This window comes from Panthera tigris, chromosome B3 (genome assembly GCF_018350195.1).
Source record: "Panthera tigris isolate Pti1 chromosome B3, P.tigris_Pti1_mat1.1, whole genome shotgun sequence".
Classification (NCBI taxonomy): domain Eukaryota; kingdom Metazoa; phylum Chordata; class Mammalia; order Carnivora; family Felidae; genus Panthera; species Panthera tigris.
Window position 1 is genome coordinate 97,508,854 of NC_056665.1, and position 24,515 is coordinate 97,533,368.

Here is a 24,515-nt window from a genome sequence, read left to right on the forward strand (position 1 = left end):
CTATGAATAAGACTTCTTTTAAAAAATTGAGGAGGGCACCTTTTGGGATGAGCACTGGGTGTTGTATGGAAACCAATTTGACAGTAAATTTCATATATTAAAAAAAAAAAAAAAATTAGGCATCAGATCTATAAATGAAGTATGCAGAAGCATTCATATTTTCAACAGTTTGGAATTACCCAGGTCGGCGTCTAGGTGAATACTGCTTGTAAATTCGGTCCATACTACCTTGGAGATTCATAAGAGCAGTAATAGCTTGGTTCAAACATTCTCTGTCTTCCTGCTCTTCACTACATGCTTTCAATTGCTAAAAAAAACAAACAAATATTAAACCTGCATTGTTCAATTCTTTCTTTTCTTATAGTTAGAGGAAAGAGCAACAAAAATTATTAACTCTAAATGAATTTTAAATATGCTTAATATGCTTAATATATGCTTAATAAAACCAGTTATACTTTTATTTCATTACGTACCTGATCTCTCAAAACCAACTCTCTTTCTACATGCGTAAATATAACACACATATAAAGTACTACTGCCAGAGCAATCAGAAAAAGAAGCAAGTGTGAAAAACATTTGGACATTTTCCAGATACATAAAAATAGTTTGAAATATGCAAAACATGAAGCTTACAGGTTGCTTTTGTTAGTAACTATAAGATAACCACATAAGTTATTTCATATTCTTGAATGATTAAGTTCTTATGTTTCAGAAATGTCTAAAAGCTTGCATATCTTTGTTATATAACATAATCATGTATACAAAATTTAGCAACCCAATCCATCATAAACTTTTCTGCAAACAGCATCTTTGAGATTCAACTGGTATCTTTTACAACATAAAATTCAACCACTGTAGTAAATATCAAGAAACCATGAAAGCCAATATTCTATCTCATTAACACTTAGAAATAAGGTTTATAAATTTTTAACAACTCTGGCTTTATTGGACTTATCCAACATTTCTCTTGTATCTCACTCTCAAAATGAAAGAAAATTTACCTTGTAATAAATAATTCAGTTTGGATGATGATCCAATGTTTTTGGGTTTTTTTTGAAGAAAGAGCACAAGCAGAGGAGACAGAGAGAGAGAGAGAGAGAGAGAGAGAGAGAGAAAAGGAGAGGGAGAGGGAGGGAGAGGGAGAGAGAGAGAGAGAGAGGGAGAGAGAGAGAATCCTAAGCAAGCTCCACACTCAGCATGGAGCCCGACATGGGGCTCAATCCCACAATCGTGGGATCATGAACTCAGCTGAAATCAAGAGTCAGACATTCACCTGACTGAGCCACCCAGGCACCCCTCCAACATTTCAATTTGTTTGACAAAAGAAGTCAAAGTGGAGCGTTATGTAAATATTATATACAGATTATATAGATACAAAAATACATTTATGCAAGAACAAATATGGAAAACTTATAATCACTTCTTTCAGAAAATTTTTAAAAATTTAAACCTATTTCATGATTTTAAACTACCTTACCAGAAATTTTGTGATAAATTTTCCTGATATTCCAAGAACAGTCTGAAAACCATTCAATAATGATCCCCCTTCCTCAGCAAGGAACTGAATAAATATTGTTTGAGTGCTAGGTCATTACCTTTTTAAAGTTTATTTATTTTTTAGTAATCTCTATACCCAACATGGGGCTCAAACTCATGACCCTGAGGTCAAGAGCTGCATGTTCTTCTGACTGAGCCAGCCAGGCTTTCCTAGGTCCATTACCTTTCATTTATATATCCTAAAAATTATTCTCCAGAGCACAGAACCATCTGTGGCATGTTTTGAGATACATGTAGAAGTCTTATTACCAAAAGATCAGCAATATAAATACTTGAAGAGACTATCATTAGAAATAAAGCCTTAATTTCTAGATTAAGAAATAAGAAATTGAGAGGATGAAAGTAAAAGAGGCAAAATACCAAAGAAATTGGAAAAGGATCAGGGCTTGGTCATTCGGACTTCTAAAGGTGAAACATTACTAGCCAAATCACTTATTTTGCTGCTTTAAAGATTTCTTGCAAAAAGATTCTTCTCAGCTCTACTCTAAAACATTTCCTTAGTAAATATGGGTATTGATGATATAAAATGCTTAATTACAGTTTTTTTCTTACTGCTTCTGTCAATCCAAATTTCAAATTATCTCTAACAATGACAGTCTACCAAAATGAGAGCTGCTCTTCTATTTAGGTGTATGAGGATACTATTTCTACAGTCTACTTAGTCTTCAGGCTGCTCAAACTCATCTATATAAATGGCCATGTCATTTCTAAATATCCATGTTATAATTAAAGGCTGTCAAGGAGCAGGAAAAAAAGGATATTTCAAGGATATTTCAGGGTATTTAAAGCATAGGATTTCCTAGTGATCAAAGTACATAAAGCAGTGGCTCTGTTTGCCATAATCTTAGTTCACCAATTTGCTAAACATTTCCTGAACCTTAATTAAGATCAGTGAGATTTAATAAACATCAAATAAATACCCAAGCTGTCTACAGACATTTGAAAGAATGTATTCTAAACATCTTACGGCAACACAGAAATTACCATACTGAACTACTTACAAATAAGCCAAGCTCTTTCACATCTCTATGGCTTTCTATAGGGTTTCTCTGCTCCTCCTTATCCACCTGGCAAATTAGCCTCTAGGACAGCTCAAATGCCTCTTCTCTATGAAACTCTTCCTTTTTCTCCCTCCTTATATTCTCTTAAAATAATATCAAATTTATAAAAAATTTATGAAAACAATACAAATAATTCCTGTATAATAGGAGTACCCAACTTTTAACATTTTGCTACATATGCTTCCTTATTCTGTGTGAGGGTATGTGCACCATTTTACCCCTGAACTATTTGAGAGTAGTGTGTGATGCTATCCTTTCAGTTCCTTGCTGAGGAAGGAAAACCGCTGCTAGTTTTGAGATGGTTTTTGGAATGCAAGGAAAACTTAAGAGATACACAAATTACTCTCAAATACTATCATTCCCCTTCATCCCTTTAATATGCCAGCAGTGCATCTTATAGCAAAGATACTCTTCTATGGTAGTGACTGGACTGACTTCAGGAGATGTAACATTCATGAAGTTCTATTATCTAATTTTGTGCATATCCAATTTTGTCAATGTCCTGATAATCCTCAGAGTAATTTTCTCTCCAATACAGGATGCAGTCAGGTTTCTACTGGCTCTCTCTTTTTTCCAGTTTTATTAAGATATAATTGACATACAGCACTACCTAAGTTTACCATGCATAACATGATTTGATTTACACATATTGTGATTTACTGCCACTCTTAATCTGCAAAAGCTCCTCAGCATTTGCCTTTCATTGCTCCCCAAAGCCCATATTAATTTTTTTCTTACTTCTCTAGACATTGTTACTCCTGCCTCAGCAATTCCACAGTACTACTTCTTAGACACTTAATTACATTTACTTGTTGTAATTATTTGTTTAATGTTTATTTTCTTCACTAAGCCATGAATTCCTTAAACCCTGGGATATGTTTTATTTACTTTTATGTTTATTTATGTTTTGAGAGAGCAAGTGAGAGACAGAGTGTGTGTGCTCAAGCAGGGGAGGGGCAGAAGGAGAGGGAGAAAGAAGTCCCAAGCAGGCTCTGTGCTGACAGTGCAGAGCTTGACACAGGGCTCAAACTCATGAACAGTGAGATCATGGCCAGAGCCAAAACCAACAGTCAGACACTCAACCAACTGGGCCACCCAGGAGCCCCTATTCATTTTTAGTATACTACATGGTAGATATCCAAAGGTAATTAGAATGAATGACTACTGTATAAATACTTATAATTTTGTTAAATGTTTAGACAAATAACAGCAATACACATTTACTTGGTTCTTACTCTATGCATGCTCTCTTTTATGCATTACCTTACTTAATCTTTGGTACAACTCTGTAAGACAGGCTCTGTGATTATACATATTGCAAATGAAGAAACCAAGGTACAGAAAGGTTAAGTAATTCACCCTAGATGAACAGCAGAGTGCATTCAAACCCAGAAATTCCGATTCCAGGGTTCATGTTTTTTGCTGCGCACTACACTCACTGCCTATCTACAATGATGCAGACACTATGCAAAACACTGGTTTCTGCCTAAATCTGGTGACCATGAGTTGAAGGGGACCCCCTCAATGTTAAAACAAACTGGATAATTACACAGTTTAAGAAATAAAATGAAGTTGGTGTGCTTTGGAAAAGAGGTCAAGGAGAGAAATGCCCTTTCAATATATGCCTAAACTAAGCAATAAAGTGGAAATGATCTTTCATTAAGATGTAGTATCTTATTGGGAATACAAGCTGGCACAGCCACTCTGGAAAACAGTATGGAGGTTCCTCAAAAAACTAAAAATAGAACTGCCCTACAACCCAGCAATTGCACTACTAGGCAGTTATCCATGGAATACAGGTATACTGTTTCAAAGGGACACATGCACCCCCATGTTTATAGCAGCACTATCAACAATAGCCAAAGTATGGAAAGAGCCCAAAAATGTCCATCGATGGATGAATGGATAAAGAAAATGTGGTATATATATACAATGGAGTATTACTTGACAATCAAAAAGAATGAAATCTTGCCATTTGCAACTACGTGGATGGAACTGGAGGGTATTATGTTAAGTGAAATTAGTCAGAGAAAAGACAAAAATCATATGACTTCATATGACTACAAAAACAGGGAGGGGGACAAAACAGAAGAGACTCATAAATATGGAGAACAAACTGATGGTTACTGGAGGGGTTGTGGGAGGGGGGATGGGCTAAATGGGTAAGAGGCATTAAGGAATCTACTCCTGAAATCACTGTTTCACTAAGTGCTAACTAATTTGGATGTAAATTTTAAAAAATAAAAAATAAAATTTTTTAAAAAGATGTAGTCTCTTATGAACTTGACTAAAGAATATATTCCTTGCTTACTTGATAATCATTATTCTCCTTACTTGTCTATAAGTATATCCCGAGATTTTACACACCATGTAAGTTTTTTCTTTATGAGACTTCTTGAAATACTTATCATGATTCTCTTGAATTCCTATAAAAATGCTGTATCTACTATGGATGTCTGTGTGCCTGAAGGTAAATTATAATAAATTATAAATTTGTTTCTAATTCATTATACTGGGAATGCAGTCTTGGTGTGAAATAATATATGTGATCAATTCTTTTTTTGTAATAATAAAGTTCTCTCAACATTTTCATAAAAATAGTGTTTTAGTAATTTGGTGAGAATTCAACTCATTAAAACCTATCACTTTTCTTTATATGCTTTGAAAAAAAAATGCATTATCTTCCTTAGGATGTCCTTGAATCATGTGTCAGCACTGAAAGAATACTAATTATGTAGCAAAATATTTCTTGTAGTCTTTTTCAATAGATAGAACATTTCTCTTAATAGAAATTATCTCAAGGTCTTAATGTTATAATACACTCACACACAGGAACACAAAGCCAGTGACAAAGCAAATGTTACATAGTCTTAAGAATTAGTGAACCTAGGTGAAGGGAGCACACTATACTATTTTTGCACCTCTTCTCTGTTTTTCAAAGTAAAAAAGTATTTCCTAAAGAAACTCAATCGTCTCATATCAAAATATTGTCTTCTCTTTCCCAATGAGCCTCATTAGAATTATTACTAATAGGTCTTCCTGTTAAGCTTTAAATTAAATTAAGAAGGATTACATTCTCTTGACAGGAGACTTTTTATTCTTTCCATGACTAAATTTCCAAGAAATGACCAGAGAAGTAAAGAATGTTACTTGGCCTTGAACACATCAATTCTGAAGTGAGACCAGATAAGTTCTTACCAACATAAGAATAAACATAGAATATGCTAGAAAATAACAAAGTTACTTATAAACCAGGAAATGAATTATTTTTTTCTTGTTCCTCTTACATAAGGATTGAATTATGTATTAAGAAAAAATATCTATAATTTATCTGAGGAAAAAAATTAAAAAATGAAAGTAGTTTGTCATCAACCTCAGAAAGATTAAATTTGAAAAGAACCAAAAAGAAATATATTACCTATAAGATGAACTTTAAAGTACTGCTACGAATAACAATAATATAACAATTTACTGTAAAGTAATTTCAAGTAAACTATATGTGATATACTGTAATTTCTCCTTATGTAGTCATTTTCTATTTTGTTTATCATAAATTCTGGTTCTGGGAAATAAAAGTTGAATAATATTTATTTTTTTAATTTGTTTAATGTTTATTTATTTTTGAGACAGAGAGAGACAGAGCATGAGCAGGGGAGGGGCAGAGAGAGAGGGAGACACAGAATGTGAAGCAGGCTCCAGGCTCTGAGCTGTCAGCACACAGCCCGACGCGGGGCTCGAACTCACGAACTATGAGATCATGACCCGAGCCGAAGTCGGATGCTTAACCGACTGAGCCACCCAGGCGCCCCAAAAGTTGAATAATATTTAAATGCTATGTCCACAAATAAATATTCCTTGGTATATGACTGAAGCAAATACTTCAGATTAAAACAGGTTTAAAACTGCTCCAGGATTGTGCTTTCTATTCCCTAAGGAATGTGACAGCTTTAAGTCACACTGGCCTAGCTTTCTTTCTTATGGTTCTCTTCCCAAAGGAAGCTTAACATGAAATGAAATTTCATTTGGATGAGTACTTGAGCCAAACAATATCACAAAAAGGCAATCTACAGAATGGAAGAAAATATTTGCATCTGATATATATGATAAAGTACTAATATCCATAACATATAAAGAACTCCTATAACACAACTACAAAAATGTAACCCCCCCCCAAATAGCAAAGGATTTAAATAGGTATTTATCACAAGAAGATACACAAATGACTAACAAGCATATGAAGAGATGCTCACCATTACTAATCATTAGGGAAATGCAAATCAAAACCACAATGAGATACCACCTCACATTCATTAGGACAGCTATTATAAAAAAACCAAAATTACAGGGGCACCTGGGTGCCTCAGTCGGTTAAATGTCTGACTTCAGCTCAGGTCATGATCTCACGGTTAGTGAGTTCAAGCCCCACGTCAAGCTCTGTGCTGATAGCTCAGAGCCTGGAGCCTGCTTCAGATTCTGTGTCTCTGTCTCTCTGTGCCCCTCCCCGCCATGCTCTCTCTCAAAAACTAATAAACATTTAAAAAAATACAGACAATATCAAGTGTTGATGAGGATGTGGAGAAACTGGAATGCTTGTGCATGGCTGATGGAGATGTAAAATGGTATAGTGCTATGGGATAAAGTACAGTGATTCTTCAAAAAATTAAAAATAGAATTACCATCTGATTCAGCAATTCCATTTCTGGGTATATATCTCAAAGAACTGAAAGCAGACTCTTGAGGAGATATCTGTGTACCCATATTCACAGCAGCATTATTTACAATAGCCAAAGAATAGAAGTTACCCAAATGTCCAGTCACACAATGGCTCCATAACAACATACTTAGCATACTTAAAATGGTTAAGATGGTAAGTTTCATGTTATGTATATTTTACCGTAATTACAAACAATTTTATGTTTTAAAGAACCAACAGTATCAGGGGCACCTAAGTGACTCAGTTGAATGACTCTTGATTTCAGTTCGGGTCCTGATCTCACAGTTCATGAGACTGAGCCCCATGTCGACTGAGCCCCACATTGGGCTCTGTGCTGACAGTGCAGAACCTACTCGAGATTCTTTCTCTCCTCCTCTCTCTCTGCCTCTCCCCAACTCATGTCATCTTCTCTCTCTCAAAATAAACAGCAAAAAAAGAAAAAAAAAAAACAATAGTATCACAGTCAGAAAAGATTTAAGAGTAAAAAGTAGTTTCTCATCTGCTCATGTGATAATCCATTTAGCTTGTGTTTAGAATTACTCCTTATTTCAGTGTTTTTCAAACTGCCTGTCATAATCCATTAGTGGATCACCACCATTTTTTAAAAGAAACAGAACAGAATATAAACAGACACAGCACGAAATGTTAAGTAGTATTTCATGAAAGTTTTTGTTTCATACGTTTGTGTGTGTGTGTACATATACACTGATCTGATGTTAAATGCATTTCTTATTGTGGATCACTCCCACTATATAACATAAAGAATGATTCTCACAGGACAATAAATGCTAATAACTGGACCACATTCTACAATATTTGGGCCCTTGTGATCCCACTAATTGAATCGTATGCTTACCAAGAACCAGTGTATGTTTCCAAATATGTTTATGCAAGTTGTGCCTATATCGTAATTATGTAATTCAATTACTCACTACATAAGTCAAAGAAATAGGAGTATAAAAGGAGATATTTATACAAAAACTCAAATAATTTTAAAGGCAAGCTCCTTTAAAAAGGTATAAGGAAAATGACATAAAATTTTGGAAAAATTATGAAAACCTAGGTTTTTGCACTCAGATTGTTTTACAAACATCTTCAAGTTCATGTACCATCTAAAAGAAATGGAAAATAGAGGGGCGCCTGGGTGGTTTTCAGTTGGTTAAGTGACGGACTCTTCGTTTCATCTTAGGTAATAATCTCACAGTTTGTGAGTTCAAGTCCTACATTGGGCTCTGTTTTGACTGTGCTGACAGTGCAGAGGCTGCTTGGGATTCTCTGTCTCCCTCTCTCTGCCCACCCCTCCACCCTTCTCTTTTTTTCTCAAAATAAATAAACTTAAACACGCACTATAAAAAATAAATGGAAAATAGAAATCACAGAAGATAATTTTTGTGATATAAGAAAGATTCACAGTCAAAGAAAAGATTTTATCCTAAGTCAACAGATTAGCGCATAAATACATACAAATGTTGATCTATAGGGGTTTTGTGTGTGTTTATGAGAATGAAATGTATATAATATTCAAAATGACCGTTTAATTAGCTGACCAACTTCAGTCCCAATTACGAGGACATGGAGTCCAGTGATTAACTGGTGGCAAAACAGCTACCAGGATCAGTCTCAAGATAAGTCAGGCCATCATTATTAATGATACAGACATAGCTGTAAAATTAACCCTGAAGATTTTAATTTTTTTAAATGTTTTTTTTTTTTTAATGTTTTTACTTATTTTTGAGACAGAAAGAGACAGAGCATGATCAGGGGAGGAGCAGAGAGAGAGGGAGACACAGAATCTGAGGCAGGCTCCAGGCTCTTAGCTGTCAGCACAGAGCCCGACGCAGGGCTCGAACTCACGGACTGAGATCATGACCTGAGCCGAAGTTGGACGCCCAACCGACTGAGCCACCCAGGCACCCCTGAACATTTTAATTTTTTTAATGTTTTATTTTTGAGAGAGAGTGAGAGTGAGTACAAATAGAGGAGGGACAGAGGGAGAAGGGACAGAGAATCCAAACTGGAGTCTGTGCTGACAGCAGTGAGCCCAACACAGGGTTTGAACCCACGAACTGTGAGATCATGACCTGAGCCAAAGTCAGACGCTCAAATGACTGAGCCACCCAGGTGCCCTAACCTTGAAGATTTTAAAAACCAATCATCCAGATAGGGAAAAAAAGTAAGCTTCAATTATAAAGTCAAACAAGGATTTTAAATATTGGCACATACTAGAAGGCAATTATAAGACTAATGATAGGACTTCCAATTAGACATGAACATTCTCCAAAAAATTTTAGAAATCTAAGTATACACCTAGGGCAGACAATATATTATTCATAATGAAGGCTGCAATTATTTTTATGAGCTCTTTAGAGATCCGTTTGTCTCCACAGAGATATTGAGAATAAAGATGTTCACCAATTTGTGCTCAAAAACTTTAGCATCACACATTATGGGTAATAAGACTTCATAAAGAAGAATTCCTGAGGGACACCTGGGTGGCTTGGTTAGTTGAGCATCAGACTCTTGGTTATAGCTCAGGTCATGATCTCACTGTTCATGGGATAGAGCCCCACATGGGATCCCACATGGGATTCTCTCTCCCTCTCTCTGCACCTCCTTTGCTTGCATGGTCTCTGTCACTTTCAAAATAAATCAATAAACTTTAAAAAAAAAGAATTTTTTTTAATCTTTGCTTATTTTTGAGAGAAAGAGAGACAGAGTGCGAGTGGGGGAGGAACAGAGAGAGGGAGACACAGAATCTGAAGCAGGCTCCAGGCTCCGAGCTGTCAGCACAGAGCCCGATGCGGAGCTCGAACTGGTGAACTGCGAGATCATGACCCGAGCTGAACTCGGATGCCTAACCAACTGAGCCACCCAGGTGCCCCCAAAAAGAATTCTTGAGATAGCTTCTCATTAGAAATCATCAAATGAATTCCTTGCCTAGGTGCCTACAAGATACAGAGTTATTCTGGCTTTAATATTATTACTAAAGAGTTAGACGGAAAAAGTCTGAACAGGTTATCTAAAATAACAACTTGGTATCCTAAAGGAGATGTACAAAATACTTACGCAGAAAGATGCCTAGCTTCTAAAAAGTAATTTAAAATGTGGAAGGGGGTGCCTGGATAGCTCAGTGGGCAAAACGTCCGATTCCTGATTTCAGCTCAGGTCATGGTCTCAAGGTTTGTGAGACTGAGCCTCACACTGGGCTCTGCGACAGCCGGAGCCTGCTTGGGATTCCCTCTCTCTCTGCCCCTCCCCTGCTCACACGCTCTCTCTCAAAGTAAATAAGTAAACTTTAAAAACTTTTTTAAAAAATTCTGCAGAAGAAAATTTTACTAAGCAAGATATTTTGAAATTACAAATGAAAAAGGGAACTAATCTGAAAGTAGACAAAAGTCCTAGATGTTAGCTGGAGTCAATGAAGATCAGTAGCTATGACATAGAGAAATAAGGATGTATGGTACCCTGAAAATATCTATCTCCACATGCTGACTTGGGTAACAGTCCTAAAGATCAAGTTAAAGTGCAAAAGGAATGTGGAGTAGAAAAAGAAACATACACTCACGAATTGTGATGCCTGTCTGAAGGCAGCAGATATTCTTTTGTAACTAAGTAGTAGTGCTTTAAAGGCTTCAAGGAATAAATAATGAGAAACCACCCGTATCTCATCAGTGAAACTATAACCCTTAGATTAAATATAGAATATACTCACTTTTAATTAATGCACAACAATAATAACAAATAGAAATATGGAATGCAAAGACAAGCCACAGGAGAGAAGATATTTAAAATGGCAAAAGACTTCAATAAAACTACAATAGTTATCTAGAAGGCCAATAAACATATACTCAAGCTCATTAATAATCAAGGAAATATAAATTAAAAACACCAGATACCATTATAAATATACAAGATGACCATTAATTTAAAAGTCTGAAAATATGCATAAAGAGCAACATAAACACTCATCCATTCTCTTAAGAGTGTAAAATGTACAACCCACTTTGGAAAACTGCTTGGCATTATCTATTACATTTGAAAATATGCACATCTTATAACCAAGCAATTTCATCTTTTAGTATATACTCTAGAGAAATAAAATGCATGCACATATGTACCAAGAGATATGTACAAGAATGTACATATCAAGCGTTATCAGCAATAGCAAAACACTGTTCATCAGCTAGGAAAGGATAAATAAATTTGCAATTTATTCAAACAATGGAAGAAAAACTAGAAAAACATACAATATCAATAAATTTTACAAATATTACTTTAAGAGAAGATACAAGACACAAAATAATATATATAATATGAACTAATTTATATCAAGTTCAGAAACAGGCTATATATATTTTTAGTGACATATATATATATATATATATATATATATATATATGGTTAAACTGTAAAGAAAACCATGTAAGTAAGTGCCATTCAAGTCGGCATTGTGGTTTATCTCTGGTGTGTTTATACATTCATTTATTATATAACATGTTTATATTTTACGTTTTTCTATATGTAATATAATTTACTAAGTTTAATAACTTTACACTTTATTAGAACCTTTAACAATTCAATATATTTTTATGTTTACTGATCTTTAAAAAGAGTTCAAGTTTTACTGTAATTCTTTTTATATGTTGCTTGGGTTCTAGCTACGAGAGGAAGAATACTATACTGTATGGAAAAAAAGAAGTGCTTTTCTTAATAAGTTAAAATGATGGAAATTTAGACCAATGTTTTGCATTTTACTAATTAACGTAAGAGGCAAATCACTGTTATTGTGTGCCTTCAAAAATTAATGAAAAAGTAATCTCTATGTTAGTACTTTGAAATTCTGTATTACGAAATGACAGATAAAGACATATTTTCCTCTCTCTACCACTTGGAAATGATATGAAGACAAGAAACATAGGCTTTTATCCATGGAAAAGAAGGTAGACATTTAAGGTACTTTTATTTTTATGAATAGAAAGTATGAAAAATAATATGACCAGATTAAAACTAGTTCTTAAGCCTCATAAATGCAAGTACTTTCGGTTCAGGAAGACTTCATCTTACCTTTAATAATTCAAAATAGTGCCAACAATGATATACAGGCACCAGCATAAGGCGTGGAAGGACATAACGAACTGCCTCTTTAAAACCATCAGCAATGGACTGTAAAGTAAAAAGATGTAACAGTATATCTCTGGTATCAAGAATGTACAACAGCAGTGCCTAACACAAGTAACTTTTTATTTAAAGTTTATTTGTTTTGAGAGAGAGAGAGAGCGCGTGTGCAAGTGGGGACGGGGCAGAGAGAGAGAGGGAGAGAGAGTTCCAAACAGATCCATGTGGTCAGCGCAGAGCCCAACATGGAGCTCAAACTCAGGAACCATGAGATCATGACCTGAGCTGAAGTCAGACGCTTAACCGAATGAGCCACCAAGGTGCCCCTTAACACAAAAAACTTTTAAAGATATAAGATAACAGACTTAACCAAAACAATAATGGAAATCATGTTCTATATGGAAAGAGAAGCGCTATAAAGTCAAGGGTTTTTTCGTCCTTTAAGTTATTAGATATATACATTTCTTCATCTCTTACACAGCCAAAATAACTTTCACAATAGTCCTATACAACTTTTTTTTCAAAAGTTTTGGCTTCCCCATACCCTAAAAGATTTTTGAAAGCTATGTATACTCTTGCACATTTTTGTATCATCATTTGAAATATTTTAAGTGATTACAAAGGATGTATTTTTTGGAATGTTGCATACTATAAACGTGATTTAAATATGTTTCACCAAACAATGATTAAATAAACTTCAAATTTACCTTATTTTATGAAAAACATCTCTCATATAACTACATTGACAAAGCCGATCTTCATTGTCAAAATAAACAGCTAGATCAGACAATGTCTTCAAAAAGTCTTGGCTGCATTCTTAAGTTCAAATACACGTTAATGTCACAGTCTCAAGTACAGAAACCATCTGAAAGAATCTATAACTGCTTCTAACATAGTGCATCCAGGTATGAGAACGTCACAAGCCTTCCCTCTCCATTATTTCAATGTCCAATGAAAGATGAGGTACTCTTCGGGGTGCCTGGGTGGCTCAGTCGGTTAAGTGTCCAACATCAGCTCAGGTCATGATCTCACAGTTTGTGAGTTTGAGCCCTGCGTTGGGATCTGCTGACAGCTCAGACTCTGGAGTGTGTTTCAAATTCTGTGTCTCCCTCTCTCTCTGCCCCTCTCCCTGCTCATGCTCTGTCTCTCTCTCTCTCTCAAAAATAAATAAACATTAAAAACTTAAAAAAAAAAGATGAGGTACTTTTCTTTTAGGAAGTTAATATTCACCCTTGTAACAAACATCTTACTTCTTAATCCTCGGATAGTTAGATACGACAAGACAGAGATATGACATGACATTTTAGCTACTGAGAATTTTTAACACAATTAAACCCACCTCCTGCTATTTGAAACCTTTTTGCTTTGCACTCAATGAATTCTTCAAAAGCAAAAGTTTTGTGTTCTCCCTGGCTGGGACCCTGCAGGTTTTTATACTTTGGATCAATGCATAATGGGAAATTAAATATTGCTGGCAAGGGTAATGTGTAAGGAAAGTTGGAAGAGAAAATGCAAAAACACAAACAAGGTAGCAGGTAGGCTAGAAACTGATTCCCTGAAAGCTGTCTGTGCCCTTATATCACCTGAAAAATCTTAGTGAATAGCTAGGGTTAGGTATATCCCAGTTTTGAAAACTAATCGTCCACAGAATAAATGATTTTTTAAAATTTAGAAGGGATTTACAAGTCACTCATATTGATTTTAAATGTCATTAAGGTTGACTAAAACTAGTATTTCTCCTCATTAGATAAATATAGAAAACAGCAATAAAGGAGGAAAAAATCTCATATGATGCTTTTGAAAGTATCCTCATAGGCAAGGGGTGCCTGGGTGGTTCAGTTGGTTAAGTGTCCAACTCTTGACTTTGGCTCAAGTCATGATCTCACGGTTCGTGAGATCGAGCTCCATCTAGGGCTCTGTGCTGAAAGTGTGGAGCCTGCTTGGGATTCTCTCTCTTTCTGCTCCTTCCCTACTCACTCTCTCGAAAAATAAAAATAAACTTTACAAAAAAAAAAAAAAAGTGAAAATATCCTCATAGACAAACACTGCCATCATTCTCATAAATTGTTCACTGAAGTTAAATTATAATTTTTTCAATGGACTTGTTAACATAAGATGCACAGTCAACTTACTTTCCTAAAGATTAATTTCTTTCACCATTCAATTAATGAAAGTGATGTCAATCACTCGATATATTTTCATATATTTTATATATAATGCTTTAACTGGAACCAAGATGAAACTTAAAATTAAGTCTACAAAGATCATCTATATTGTTAATTAGCACTGAAATGGCTACTAAAGCATATTCTCAAGTGCTAATGCAATGTATATTTATAGTGTAAGAACTATAAATCACACAAGCAAATGTTTGACTATTTAACATGTGCCAAATGTGCTTAGTGTATTCCCATTTGGTTTTTACAGTTTAAAACCATAAGAGATATACATTATGATCATTTCACAAATGAGCAAACAAAGTCTCAGAGATTAAGTGACTTGCTCAAGATAACACAATTACTGACTGGCCCAAAGCCAGAAGTTCTAACTCCAGAGCTCATGTTCTTAAAGTGTGCTATACATCTTCTAAACAAGTTTTTTGTTTTCTGTTTTTCTTAACGAAGCATTACCTTCTTCACTTTACACTGAATGAGTCTTTTTAAAGTTAATACAGTACAAGTGAGTTTGGCCTGAAAAGGGTTTAATCTAAGTCTTTGAATTTCATTTCATATCTGCAGCAATAGCTTAAATAACTGGGTCCTAAACATTCAAATCGCACAGTAAGAACTCCTAATAAAATAGGAATGAAACAAGAAATGCAAAGATCTTACAGGCAGACTGTCCCATTTACATAATGTTTACTTTATGGCTTATTATGAATATAGAATATTTAGCTTAAGAAAACTATTCCTTCATTGAAGTAAATTTTGAGAATTAGGTGTCATTTTTATTCCAAGTTGACAAATTACTCAGTGTTGAGTAGAAGTAGGAGACAATAAAGGGAATTCACACTGATGAAGGCAGAGGGATGGTAAGTTCAGTTTTGAACACATTATATTTGAATTGCCTGTGAGACATCCAAGTGAATTAGCTCAAAGGGCAGCTGGTTATATGAAAGTGTACAGTCACACGCGCGCGCGCGCACACACACACACACACACACACACACACTGCTCCAAAGACAGCAGTTTGAAAATACAGATAGGAAGTCATTAGCATATAGGCAACAGCTGAAGCAAAATGTACAGATAAACTTACCCAAGGAAAGTACAGAGGGGCAGAAAAGCAGGGGCTGATAACAGAAATTGGAAAACATCTACAATTAAGGAGACTAAGAAGAAATCAACAAAGTAAGATAAAAATGAGGACAAAGTATCATGGGAGCCAGAAGAACAAGGAAGGGACTAACAAATACTACAGGCATAAATATGAAATAAAAATATCCACCGGACTTGGATAGTGTATGGACATTACATGAGGATATTCTCCACTCTTTATGATTTCTGTTCTAGGGAATTCTCTACTCTTTATGATTTCTTATTCCTGTGGGGAGTAAGATCCTGAAATAGCTCTGCATATTAATCTCTATATCCCAGACCTAGAATGTGCCATATTCTTGTAGCAATCAGAATGTATAATAATATTCTAAAAAGATTTCTACATTAAGGACAGACTGAAAGAACTCAAGACAAAAATAGAAGACAATCTAAAATAAGCTAACAGTGAACATATTTTGAAGTACTTGCAAATTATTTCCTTATGTGCTTTATGAAAAGATTCTAGAACTACAAATATTTGAAGGATAAGATGGTGAAATATTTCTTTAGTTGCTTTATAAAAAAAATAACATTCAATTTAAGTTTACCTGAAAGTGTAGAGCCACTGCAGGTCTGGCCATCAACTTACTGAAATGCTCATTAAATTTTGGAGACAGAATATCCTGTGATAATGTTTCATAAGGATCAAATGCTTGCTCCTATTTTGTTTAAAAAGGAGAATGTGTTAGGTTTAAAAGAACATCTTTTCTACTAATATGGCACAGATTACTTAATGGCAAATTTTTATCAAGTCTTCAACTAAGTTTCAGAACTTTTTGCTCTCTACTTTTAAGGGGCAAACAATAACCAGGAAATTTTTTTAAATGTAAGTAATGATCTTGAGTGATAGATGCTGAGGTCTTAAAATAGGTGACTGAATCTGTGGTCAGAAGTTATCAAACTTAGTGCTTATGCACATTTATCCCCAGTAAATAGGGAGGATTTATTAGTAAAAGAAGGTTGGGATTTGAAATTTCAGTTAGGCTTACCTAGATTGAAATGAATTTATACTTAGGATACTTCCAAGGAAGCAAAATGTACCACTGTTTTATCCACTCCACACTTTTCAAAATTAGAAAAAGAAAGCAAAGACTAATATACAGTAAAATAACAAAGCAGAAACTCCCCATATGTTGTACAATGTTTATATTTAAATACATTCCTATTATTTGATAATAATCCGTATCCTCAAAGTATAGAACTCAGAGATTTGTTTCATTTTTGTATTTTAAAAATATAGTATGTTTTTCAGAAAATAACAAATATTGGCGAGGATGCATAGAAACTGAAATCCGCATCTACTACCAGTGGGAATATAAAATGGTGTAGCCCCTGTGGAAAACAGCAAGTTCCTCAAAAAGCTAAACAAAAATTACCCTATGACCCAGCAATTCTACTACTGGATATGTACCCAAAAGAACTGAAAAAAGACTCAAACAGATACTTGTATGCCAATGTTCACTGCAGCAATATCCACTATAATCAAAAGATGGAAACACCAAAAGTGTCCATCATCAAATAAATGGATAAACAATACATGATATATACATACAATGGAATATTATTTAGTCATAGAAAGGGATGAGTTCTGATACATGTCATGATATGGTTGAACCCTGAAAACATGTTAAGTGAAATGAGCAGACACAAAAGAACAAATATTGTTATGATTCGGTATCTAGAATCAGCAAATTCACACAGACACAAAGTAGATTAGAGGTTACCAGGGCTCAGGAGGGAGGGAAGATATAGGGAACTACTGCTTAATGAGTTCAGAGTTTCAGTCTGGGCTAATAAAAAAGTTTCGGAAAAAGATAGTGGTAATGGTCGTATAATATTGTGAATTTAATTAATGCCACTGAATTGTACACTTAAAAACGGTTAAAATGGCAAATTTTATGATATATATATATATATATATATATATATATATATATATATTTTACTACAATAAAAAACAAAATAAAAATTAGAAAATACATGTTTTTGAATAATGATATCTTTAAGAGAACAGCAAGCAACCAGACTACAGATTAATATGCTAAGATATTATAATATAAAAACTTTCTAATAAGAAACAAGACTGAATATTTGCCTTAGGTATCAGTAACTGAATCTTTCTATACTATCAGTTTCATTATCTACAAAATGGATATAATAAAAGTAACGTATATTTTCAAACATAGAAGCAGAGATTATAAAGTAAGAAAATCTTTTTACATGAAAACTAAAGAAAGAGCTTTTAAAACCCTGTTTTCCAAAAGCAATAAAAATGGCCAATGAGTATACAAAGATGTTCAACATGATTAGTTTAAAAATTAAAACAAATTGAAGAATGAGGCTCTTTTTTTTTTCTCATTAGATTGATCAAAATGAATGGAATAACACCTGGACTTAGTGAAGGTGTGGGGAAAAAAGAGCCACATATACTAGAACTTACCTGTAAGTAAATTTGGCAAAGTGTTTCCAAGTTCTAAAAATTTCCTAGTCTTTAGTACTACAATTTCATTTCTAGGAATACATCCTAAAATAATTATTAGACTATGAAGACAATGTAGATACGTTTGTTACAGTACTGTTTACAATAACAAAAAATGGAAACAACTTACATGCTTATTAATAGTAAGGAATTAAAATATGTTATTGTATCTCCATATAACATGTTACTAATTCAGACTTCAAAAACAGTATTGAAGGAAGGGTAGTGGGACTGGAGAAACAGGTGAAGGGGATGTGGGGCACAAACATCCAGTTATGATGGGAGCAAATCACAGAGACGAAAAGTATAGCATAGGGAATATAGTCAATAATATTACAATAATGTCGTATGGTGACAGATGGTTAACTACACATATAGCAGTGAACACTGTAATGTATAGAATTGTTGAGTTTACACATAATCTAATGTAACATATGTCAACTAATCTTCAATATATAAAAAAATTATGTGTAAGTCTATTAACATGGAAAATGTTCATGATGTATTGAGAACAGCAGATTATATAATAGCAACAGCCTATTTTTGTAAATAAATGAGTTTGTATGTACATATAGAAAAACATTTTTAAGGATTAAGTAATGTATGTTGTAAGGATAAGTTATCTCTGGGTGTTGCAAAATGGAGTGATTTTCATTTTATTTGCCTTTATTTTCCTGAATATTTTTACAATGAACTACATTACTTTTATAATCATTTAAAAGACAAATGATTTTCACTTTGGGGAAAAAAAAATTGAAACATAAACTTCCTTTTCAATTTTTGGAAATTAAGACCAAGATCTACAAAAGCTAAATAGCTATGGTCAATAAAATTTATTTTCTTTCACCTTTAATGCACATGCCATTAAAAAAAATCCTAAATGCTACTACTCAACCAACTTTCACTATAAATAGCATCATAAATACACTATAAAAAGTGTCACTAAAAATATAGACAATTTAGTTTGCTACTGGCTAAACCTTAAGTATTGTTTTACAGTAGTCAGCAATATCCTCTAATTTTCACAAAGAATATCTTACTAGATTTCTTAATACACCATTTAGGACTTTAATGAGAATTATCAAGTAGTTTTGTAAACTTACTTCTGCCAAATCTTCAAAACAGCTGCCAGCTAATGGATGAGGGCTGCTGTCATCAGTCATTTCAACCGTGTCTTCAATAAGACCTAGAAGTTTCACGGTCAATTCATGTATATCTGAAATGTTACTGAAAATCCTTTCAATATCCTGAAAAAAAGAAAAAGGTTAAGATATGTGAAGTTGAAATTCTGTTTAAAAATTATAAAATATAAGTACTATAAGTGTTAAGGGTTTATTTTCACTCAATGCATACTAATATATTACAAGACATGATATATTCTATAACAAAGCAAAAGTTAATCATGAACACAGAAGTGAAATAAAAAACTTATTGGATTACACATAGTAAATTCACTGTAAAATACAGACTGTAGATAGTTTTGTTTAATAATTCTAAAACTCATACTGTGGATGAATCTATGCATTCATAAAGAATCCTGGCATTTCAGTATTTTAAAATTGGTTAAGAGGCTAAAAATCTTGATTAAAGTCTTACAGAGCTGGTTAATGACAAAAGCTGGGATCAAAATGAAGGTCTGATTCCTAACCCAGATACAACCCAGTTTCACAATTTGCGGTCAGCCTATCTCCTGAATTTGAGGAGGAATTAAAGACTTCATTCAAGCTTTCATGTGTGAATTACATCAGGATTAAGAAATGTTAAGTCCTTTGGACACAGACCCTATACTGACTGTGCAGGTTATGGCCACCTATCATTCACTCTTCCATCTTTTTTTTTTTAAGATTTTATTTTTAAGTAATCTCCACATCCAACATGGGGTTCGAACTTAAAACGCCAAGATCAAGAAAGAGTCTCATGCTCCACTAACCAAGCCAGCCAAGTGCCCCCCGCTCTTCCATCTCGTAATGGAAACATCACAGGCTATAGAACCTGACAGACCTCAGCATGGATCTTAGCCCCGCACTTGCTAGATAAATGACTCTGGATTAGCTCACTTAGTATGTTTCAGGCACTATTATAAGTACTTGACATGTAATCTCACAACAGCCTTATTAGATAGGTACTATCATTATCCTCATTTTTACAAATGAGGAAACCAGCTCAGAGCAGGTAAGTAATTTGCTCAGGATCACACAGCTGGTATACTAACATCTACCCTCATAAGGTTCTTAATAAGGTTCTTAGTAGGATTAAATAGATGATTTCTACAAACTGCTCCTGGCATATATTAGGTCCTCCACAAACTTGAGCTTTTTGAAGACACAGGGGTAGAGCCCAAAGGAGTAAATTAAGATTAGTTTTAAGTCATTCATTCTTTTAATATTAATCCTCCTCAAATATTTGCTGACTACTATGCTCTGGTCTCAGGTGGTCTTTATCTCAAAAGTTTAGTCTTTTGAGATTAAAAAAAAATACGGTGGAAAAAATACAGTAAATATAGATAATTTATATCTAAATGCTAAAAAAGGCACAGTAGATCTAGAAAAAGAGAAAAAGGGACTGTCACTTTCTCTTGAGCTTTCAGTATAATAGAAATTTTCTATCAAATCAGCACTAACTCAATAAAAAGAGATCCCATAAAAATTAATTCCTGAGGAATGAAAACTAATGGGACACAGAAAAGGCAAAGAAAATAATATTAGCTATCAGCATCTGTTAGGTTTTTATTCTTAAGTAGAACTCAATGACACTGTGGTATAAAAGAACTCAAATTCAAGTTCAGCCTCTGTAACTAACGTACCAAGTCATAACCATCCTGTGTCTATTTCTTTACCAGTAAGTTAGGGATGATAATACTCAGAGGAGTATTATAAGGGCACATAAAATAGGACAGTATTTTGAAAATTACAAAATGCTGATTACTTAAGTCCAGTGGGAGTTATTATCAAACGTTAAACTAAACATACGTACAAAAAAAAAAAAAAAAAAAAAAAAAGGACAGATGTCAACTAAAAAACCTTAAATTATCACTGAAACTCATGATTTTGGAAAATAATCAAAGAGGCAAAATCACATCTTAGTCTTAAACACTCAGTCACTGCACATTCGTTCACATAATAGTCATTTGGGGGAGGAAATCACGAGGTAGAAAAAAGGCTGAGTATTTAAAGTGAAGGGCAGACACAGACATCTAAGGAAAAATGAATCATGGGATAAAGGAAGGAAAGAAAAAAAATCTTTAAAAAGACAGGATTTTAAGAGTCTCTTATGGTTTGGCTCCCACCCTCTCTAATTTTTTTTTCCCCCTTCCCCTCCCCCATGGTCTTCTGTTAAGTTTCTCAGGATCCACATAAGAGTGAAAACATATGGCATGTCTTTCTCTGTATGACTTATCTCACTTAGCATAACACTCTCCAGTTCCATCTACGTTGCTACAAAAGGCCATATTTCATTCTTTCTCATTGCCAAGTAGTAAAACTGAGAATTAACTGCGGGTTGATGGGGAGTGGGAGGGAGAGGAAAGTGGGTGACGGGTATTGAGGAGGGCACCTGTTGGGATGAGCACTGGGTGTTGTATGGAAACCAATTTGACAATAAATTTCATATTAAAAAAAAAAAAGAGACAGGATTTGTCTAGCTGGATTCCTTAAGTTGACTTTAGAAGCTACATAAGTAAGAAAAAGATGACAAGGTTCCCATCCTATTCACACCACTCCTACCCCGTTTTCCAACAGCAGCTCTACTTGTGTTTATGTGGCATTCTGCATAAACTTTTTTCTTAAAAAGTTCCACTGTTGGGGCGCCTGGGGGGCTCAGTCAGTTAGGTGTCCAACTTCAGCTCAGGTCATGATTTCGTGGTTCACGGGTTTGAGTGCCACGTCAGGCTCCGTGCTGACAGCTCAGAGCCTGGAGTCTGCTTTGTGGATTCTGTCTCCCTCTCTCTCTGCCCCTGCCCAGCTCATACTCTGTCTCTCTCTCTCTCAAAAATAAATAAAACATTAAAAAAATAATAATAATAAAAAAAGTTCCACTGTTGAAACTTTAAGCCTCTGCCTTAAAGTATTTACCAGAAGATATGAAAAAGTATTAAGTCTTTCTTTTGTAGACCATACATCTTTTTCACTATCTTCAAATGAAGGACTATAAACCTCAAACAGCTCATAGCAGAAAAAGATTTCATTCCAGTGTAGTCTCCCTTTCTAATAAGGGTAGCTGTATGCACTTGTGTCTAACTATCATTGTCACTGGCCTTAACGTAGTATAACAATTCACATATTTTAAAAACTATAAATACCACATAAAAGAATACTGGTTTACATACTCATAAAGTATAAAAAGTTACTATTTATGATTTTAAGCTGCTATTTAACTTTTGGGGTACATAGTATTTCAAACGAAAAAGGTACTTACAGAAGGTTTAAATAGCTTTCTGTCAGAAAGGAAAGCTTCTCGAAACACTTTTATAATCATGTTTAATTCCCGTAGATACTGCCTTTCTTCTGCAATTTCAGTTCTGACAAGGTCATAGTAGTTTAATTCACCTGAAGAACTCGGTTCATCTTCACAGAGAGAAACCAAACCTATGTCATCCTGATCAAACATGTCCATCAAAACCTGAGAAATATAAATCAATAACGTATAAACTTGTTTTTCTCACTTTTATAAAATGGTCTCAAGGTACTTGGAATTAAAACATCATTAAACAATGAGTTTTGTGTTTTACAGGCTAATTTATATAAGAAAATTCAAATAAGAGAAATATGAAAAGTTGAAGGGAAAAAATGTTCAAATAAAACTGGATATGCAAAAGTAAATAAACATTTATGGAAAAAAGATAAACCTAGTAGTGAAATATATGTGTGTGTGTATACATATATATGTGTGTATATACATACATACACACACATAAACACACATATATAAAAGCCAAAAAGAGCATACCTTTGAAGAACAACAATCTGAGCCAAAATCCCGGTTCAACCACTTACTCACCTGTGATTACAGACAAGTTATTTATTCTTTTGAAAGCAGATTCCTTACATGTAAAATGTAACTGATGAAAAAATTCAATGAGGTAATGTACATAAAATGCATACTATTATGTCTGGCAAATAGGTGTTCAAAATGGTAGTAGTTCCTTGTCCTATTGTTTTGGGTTTTTTTTAATTTTTTTTTTTAACGTTTGTTTATTTATTTTTGAGACAGAGAGAGACAGAGCATGAATGGGGGAGGGGCAGAGAGAGAGGGAGACACAGAATCAGAAGCAGGCTCCAGGCTCTGAGCCATCAGCCCAGAGCCCGACGTGGGGCTCGAACTCACGGACCGCGAGATCGTGACCTGAGCTGAAGTCGGACGCTTAACCGACTGAGCCACCCAGGCGCCCCAGTTCCTTGTCCTATTGTAAGGAAAGCTGTATGCACTTGGAGAAAAATGAAAGGACACTATTGTAGAAGCACATGATAGAGCATAGTATGATGCTTTTCTAATGCATATTTACTATACCAGTAACTGGTACTAAGGAGTTAAGAAAGGTGCCTATACCAGTGTTATTAGATAGGACTGTCAGATTGGTTATGTACAGGAGAAGTGATCAAATAAAATATATTAAAAAAATGGGAGCCAGATTTCTCAGTGTCAGAGAAGGCAGTTACAAATATGAAAAAGGGGAAGCTAAAATGAACCCTGTGGTAGTAGTTTTGGATTGGAGAGATCTGTGAATTCATATAAAGACAGATAATACTTTTTCGGTAGACACAAGGTAGTCCTTGAGTTACAAGCATAAGCCCAAGAGAGGGGCACCTTGGTGGCTTAGTTGGTTAAGTGTCTAACTCTTGATTTCGGCTCAGGTCATGATCTTATGGTTCGTGGGTTCAAGACCTGCATCGAGTTCTGTGCTGACAGTATGGAACCTACTTGGTATGCTCCCTCCCTTTCTCTTTGCCCCTACCTGGCTCCCGCTCTCTCTCTCAAAACAAATAAGTAAACTTTAAAAAAAAAAAAAAAAAAGAAGAAGAAGAAGCCTAAGCCTAAGAGAAGGGTAAAGCAGATTTCCAAAAATGTTCTACTTCAAAACTGTTCTACCACTCAAAAATAGGTAAATAAAATACTATCTTTTAAGCAGAGCTAAATTACCACTTTATAGGTCCACCTCCACCTAAATGTAGATTAGTGCTAACATATCACCTATGTCGGAAAATAAACAACTTGTATTAGTTTTCTTGGGCTACCATAACAACAAAAAGATGGAGAAGAAATAAATACGTATGTGT

At 34.5% G+C, this 24,515-nt stretch overlaps 1 protein-coding gene across 5 annotated transcripts in view; it reads right to left on the reverse strand.

Annotated features, from left to right (window-relative positions):
- SOS2 (SOS Ras/Rho guanine nucleotide exchange factor 2) overlaps positions 1-24,515 on the reverse strand; it is a 103,420-nt gene that overhangs the window by 46,911 nt on the left and 31,994 nt on the right. For 4 of the 5 annotated variants that reach the window (XM_042989650.1, XM_042989652.1, XM_042989653.1 and 1 more), the window contains exons 5-9: positions 22,657-22,860; positions 19,347-19,490; positions 16,313-16,423; positions 12,397-12,495; positions 180-307 (exon numbers count right to left, since the gene is read on the reverse strand). In XM_042989650.1, the coding sequence (XP_042845584.1) occupies positions 180-307; positions 12,397-12,495; positions 16,313-16,423; positions 19,347-19,490; positions 22,657-22,860 (686 nt within the window). The remainder of the gene's footprint in view (positions 1-179; positions 308-12,396; positions 12,496-16,312; positions 16,424-19,346; positions 19,491-22,656; positions 22,861-24,515) is intronic. The other variant, XM_042989651.1, reaches the window with a different exon arrangement.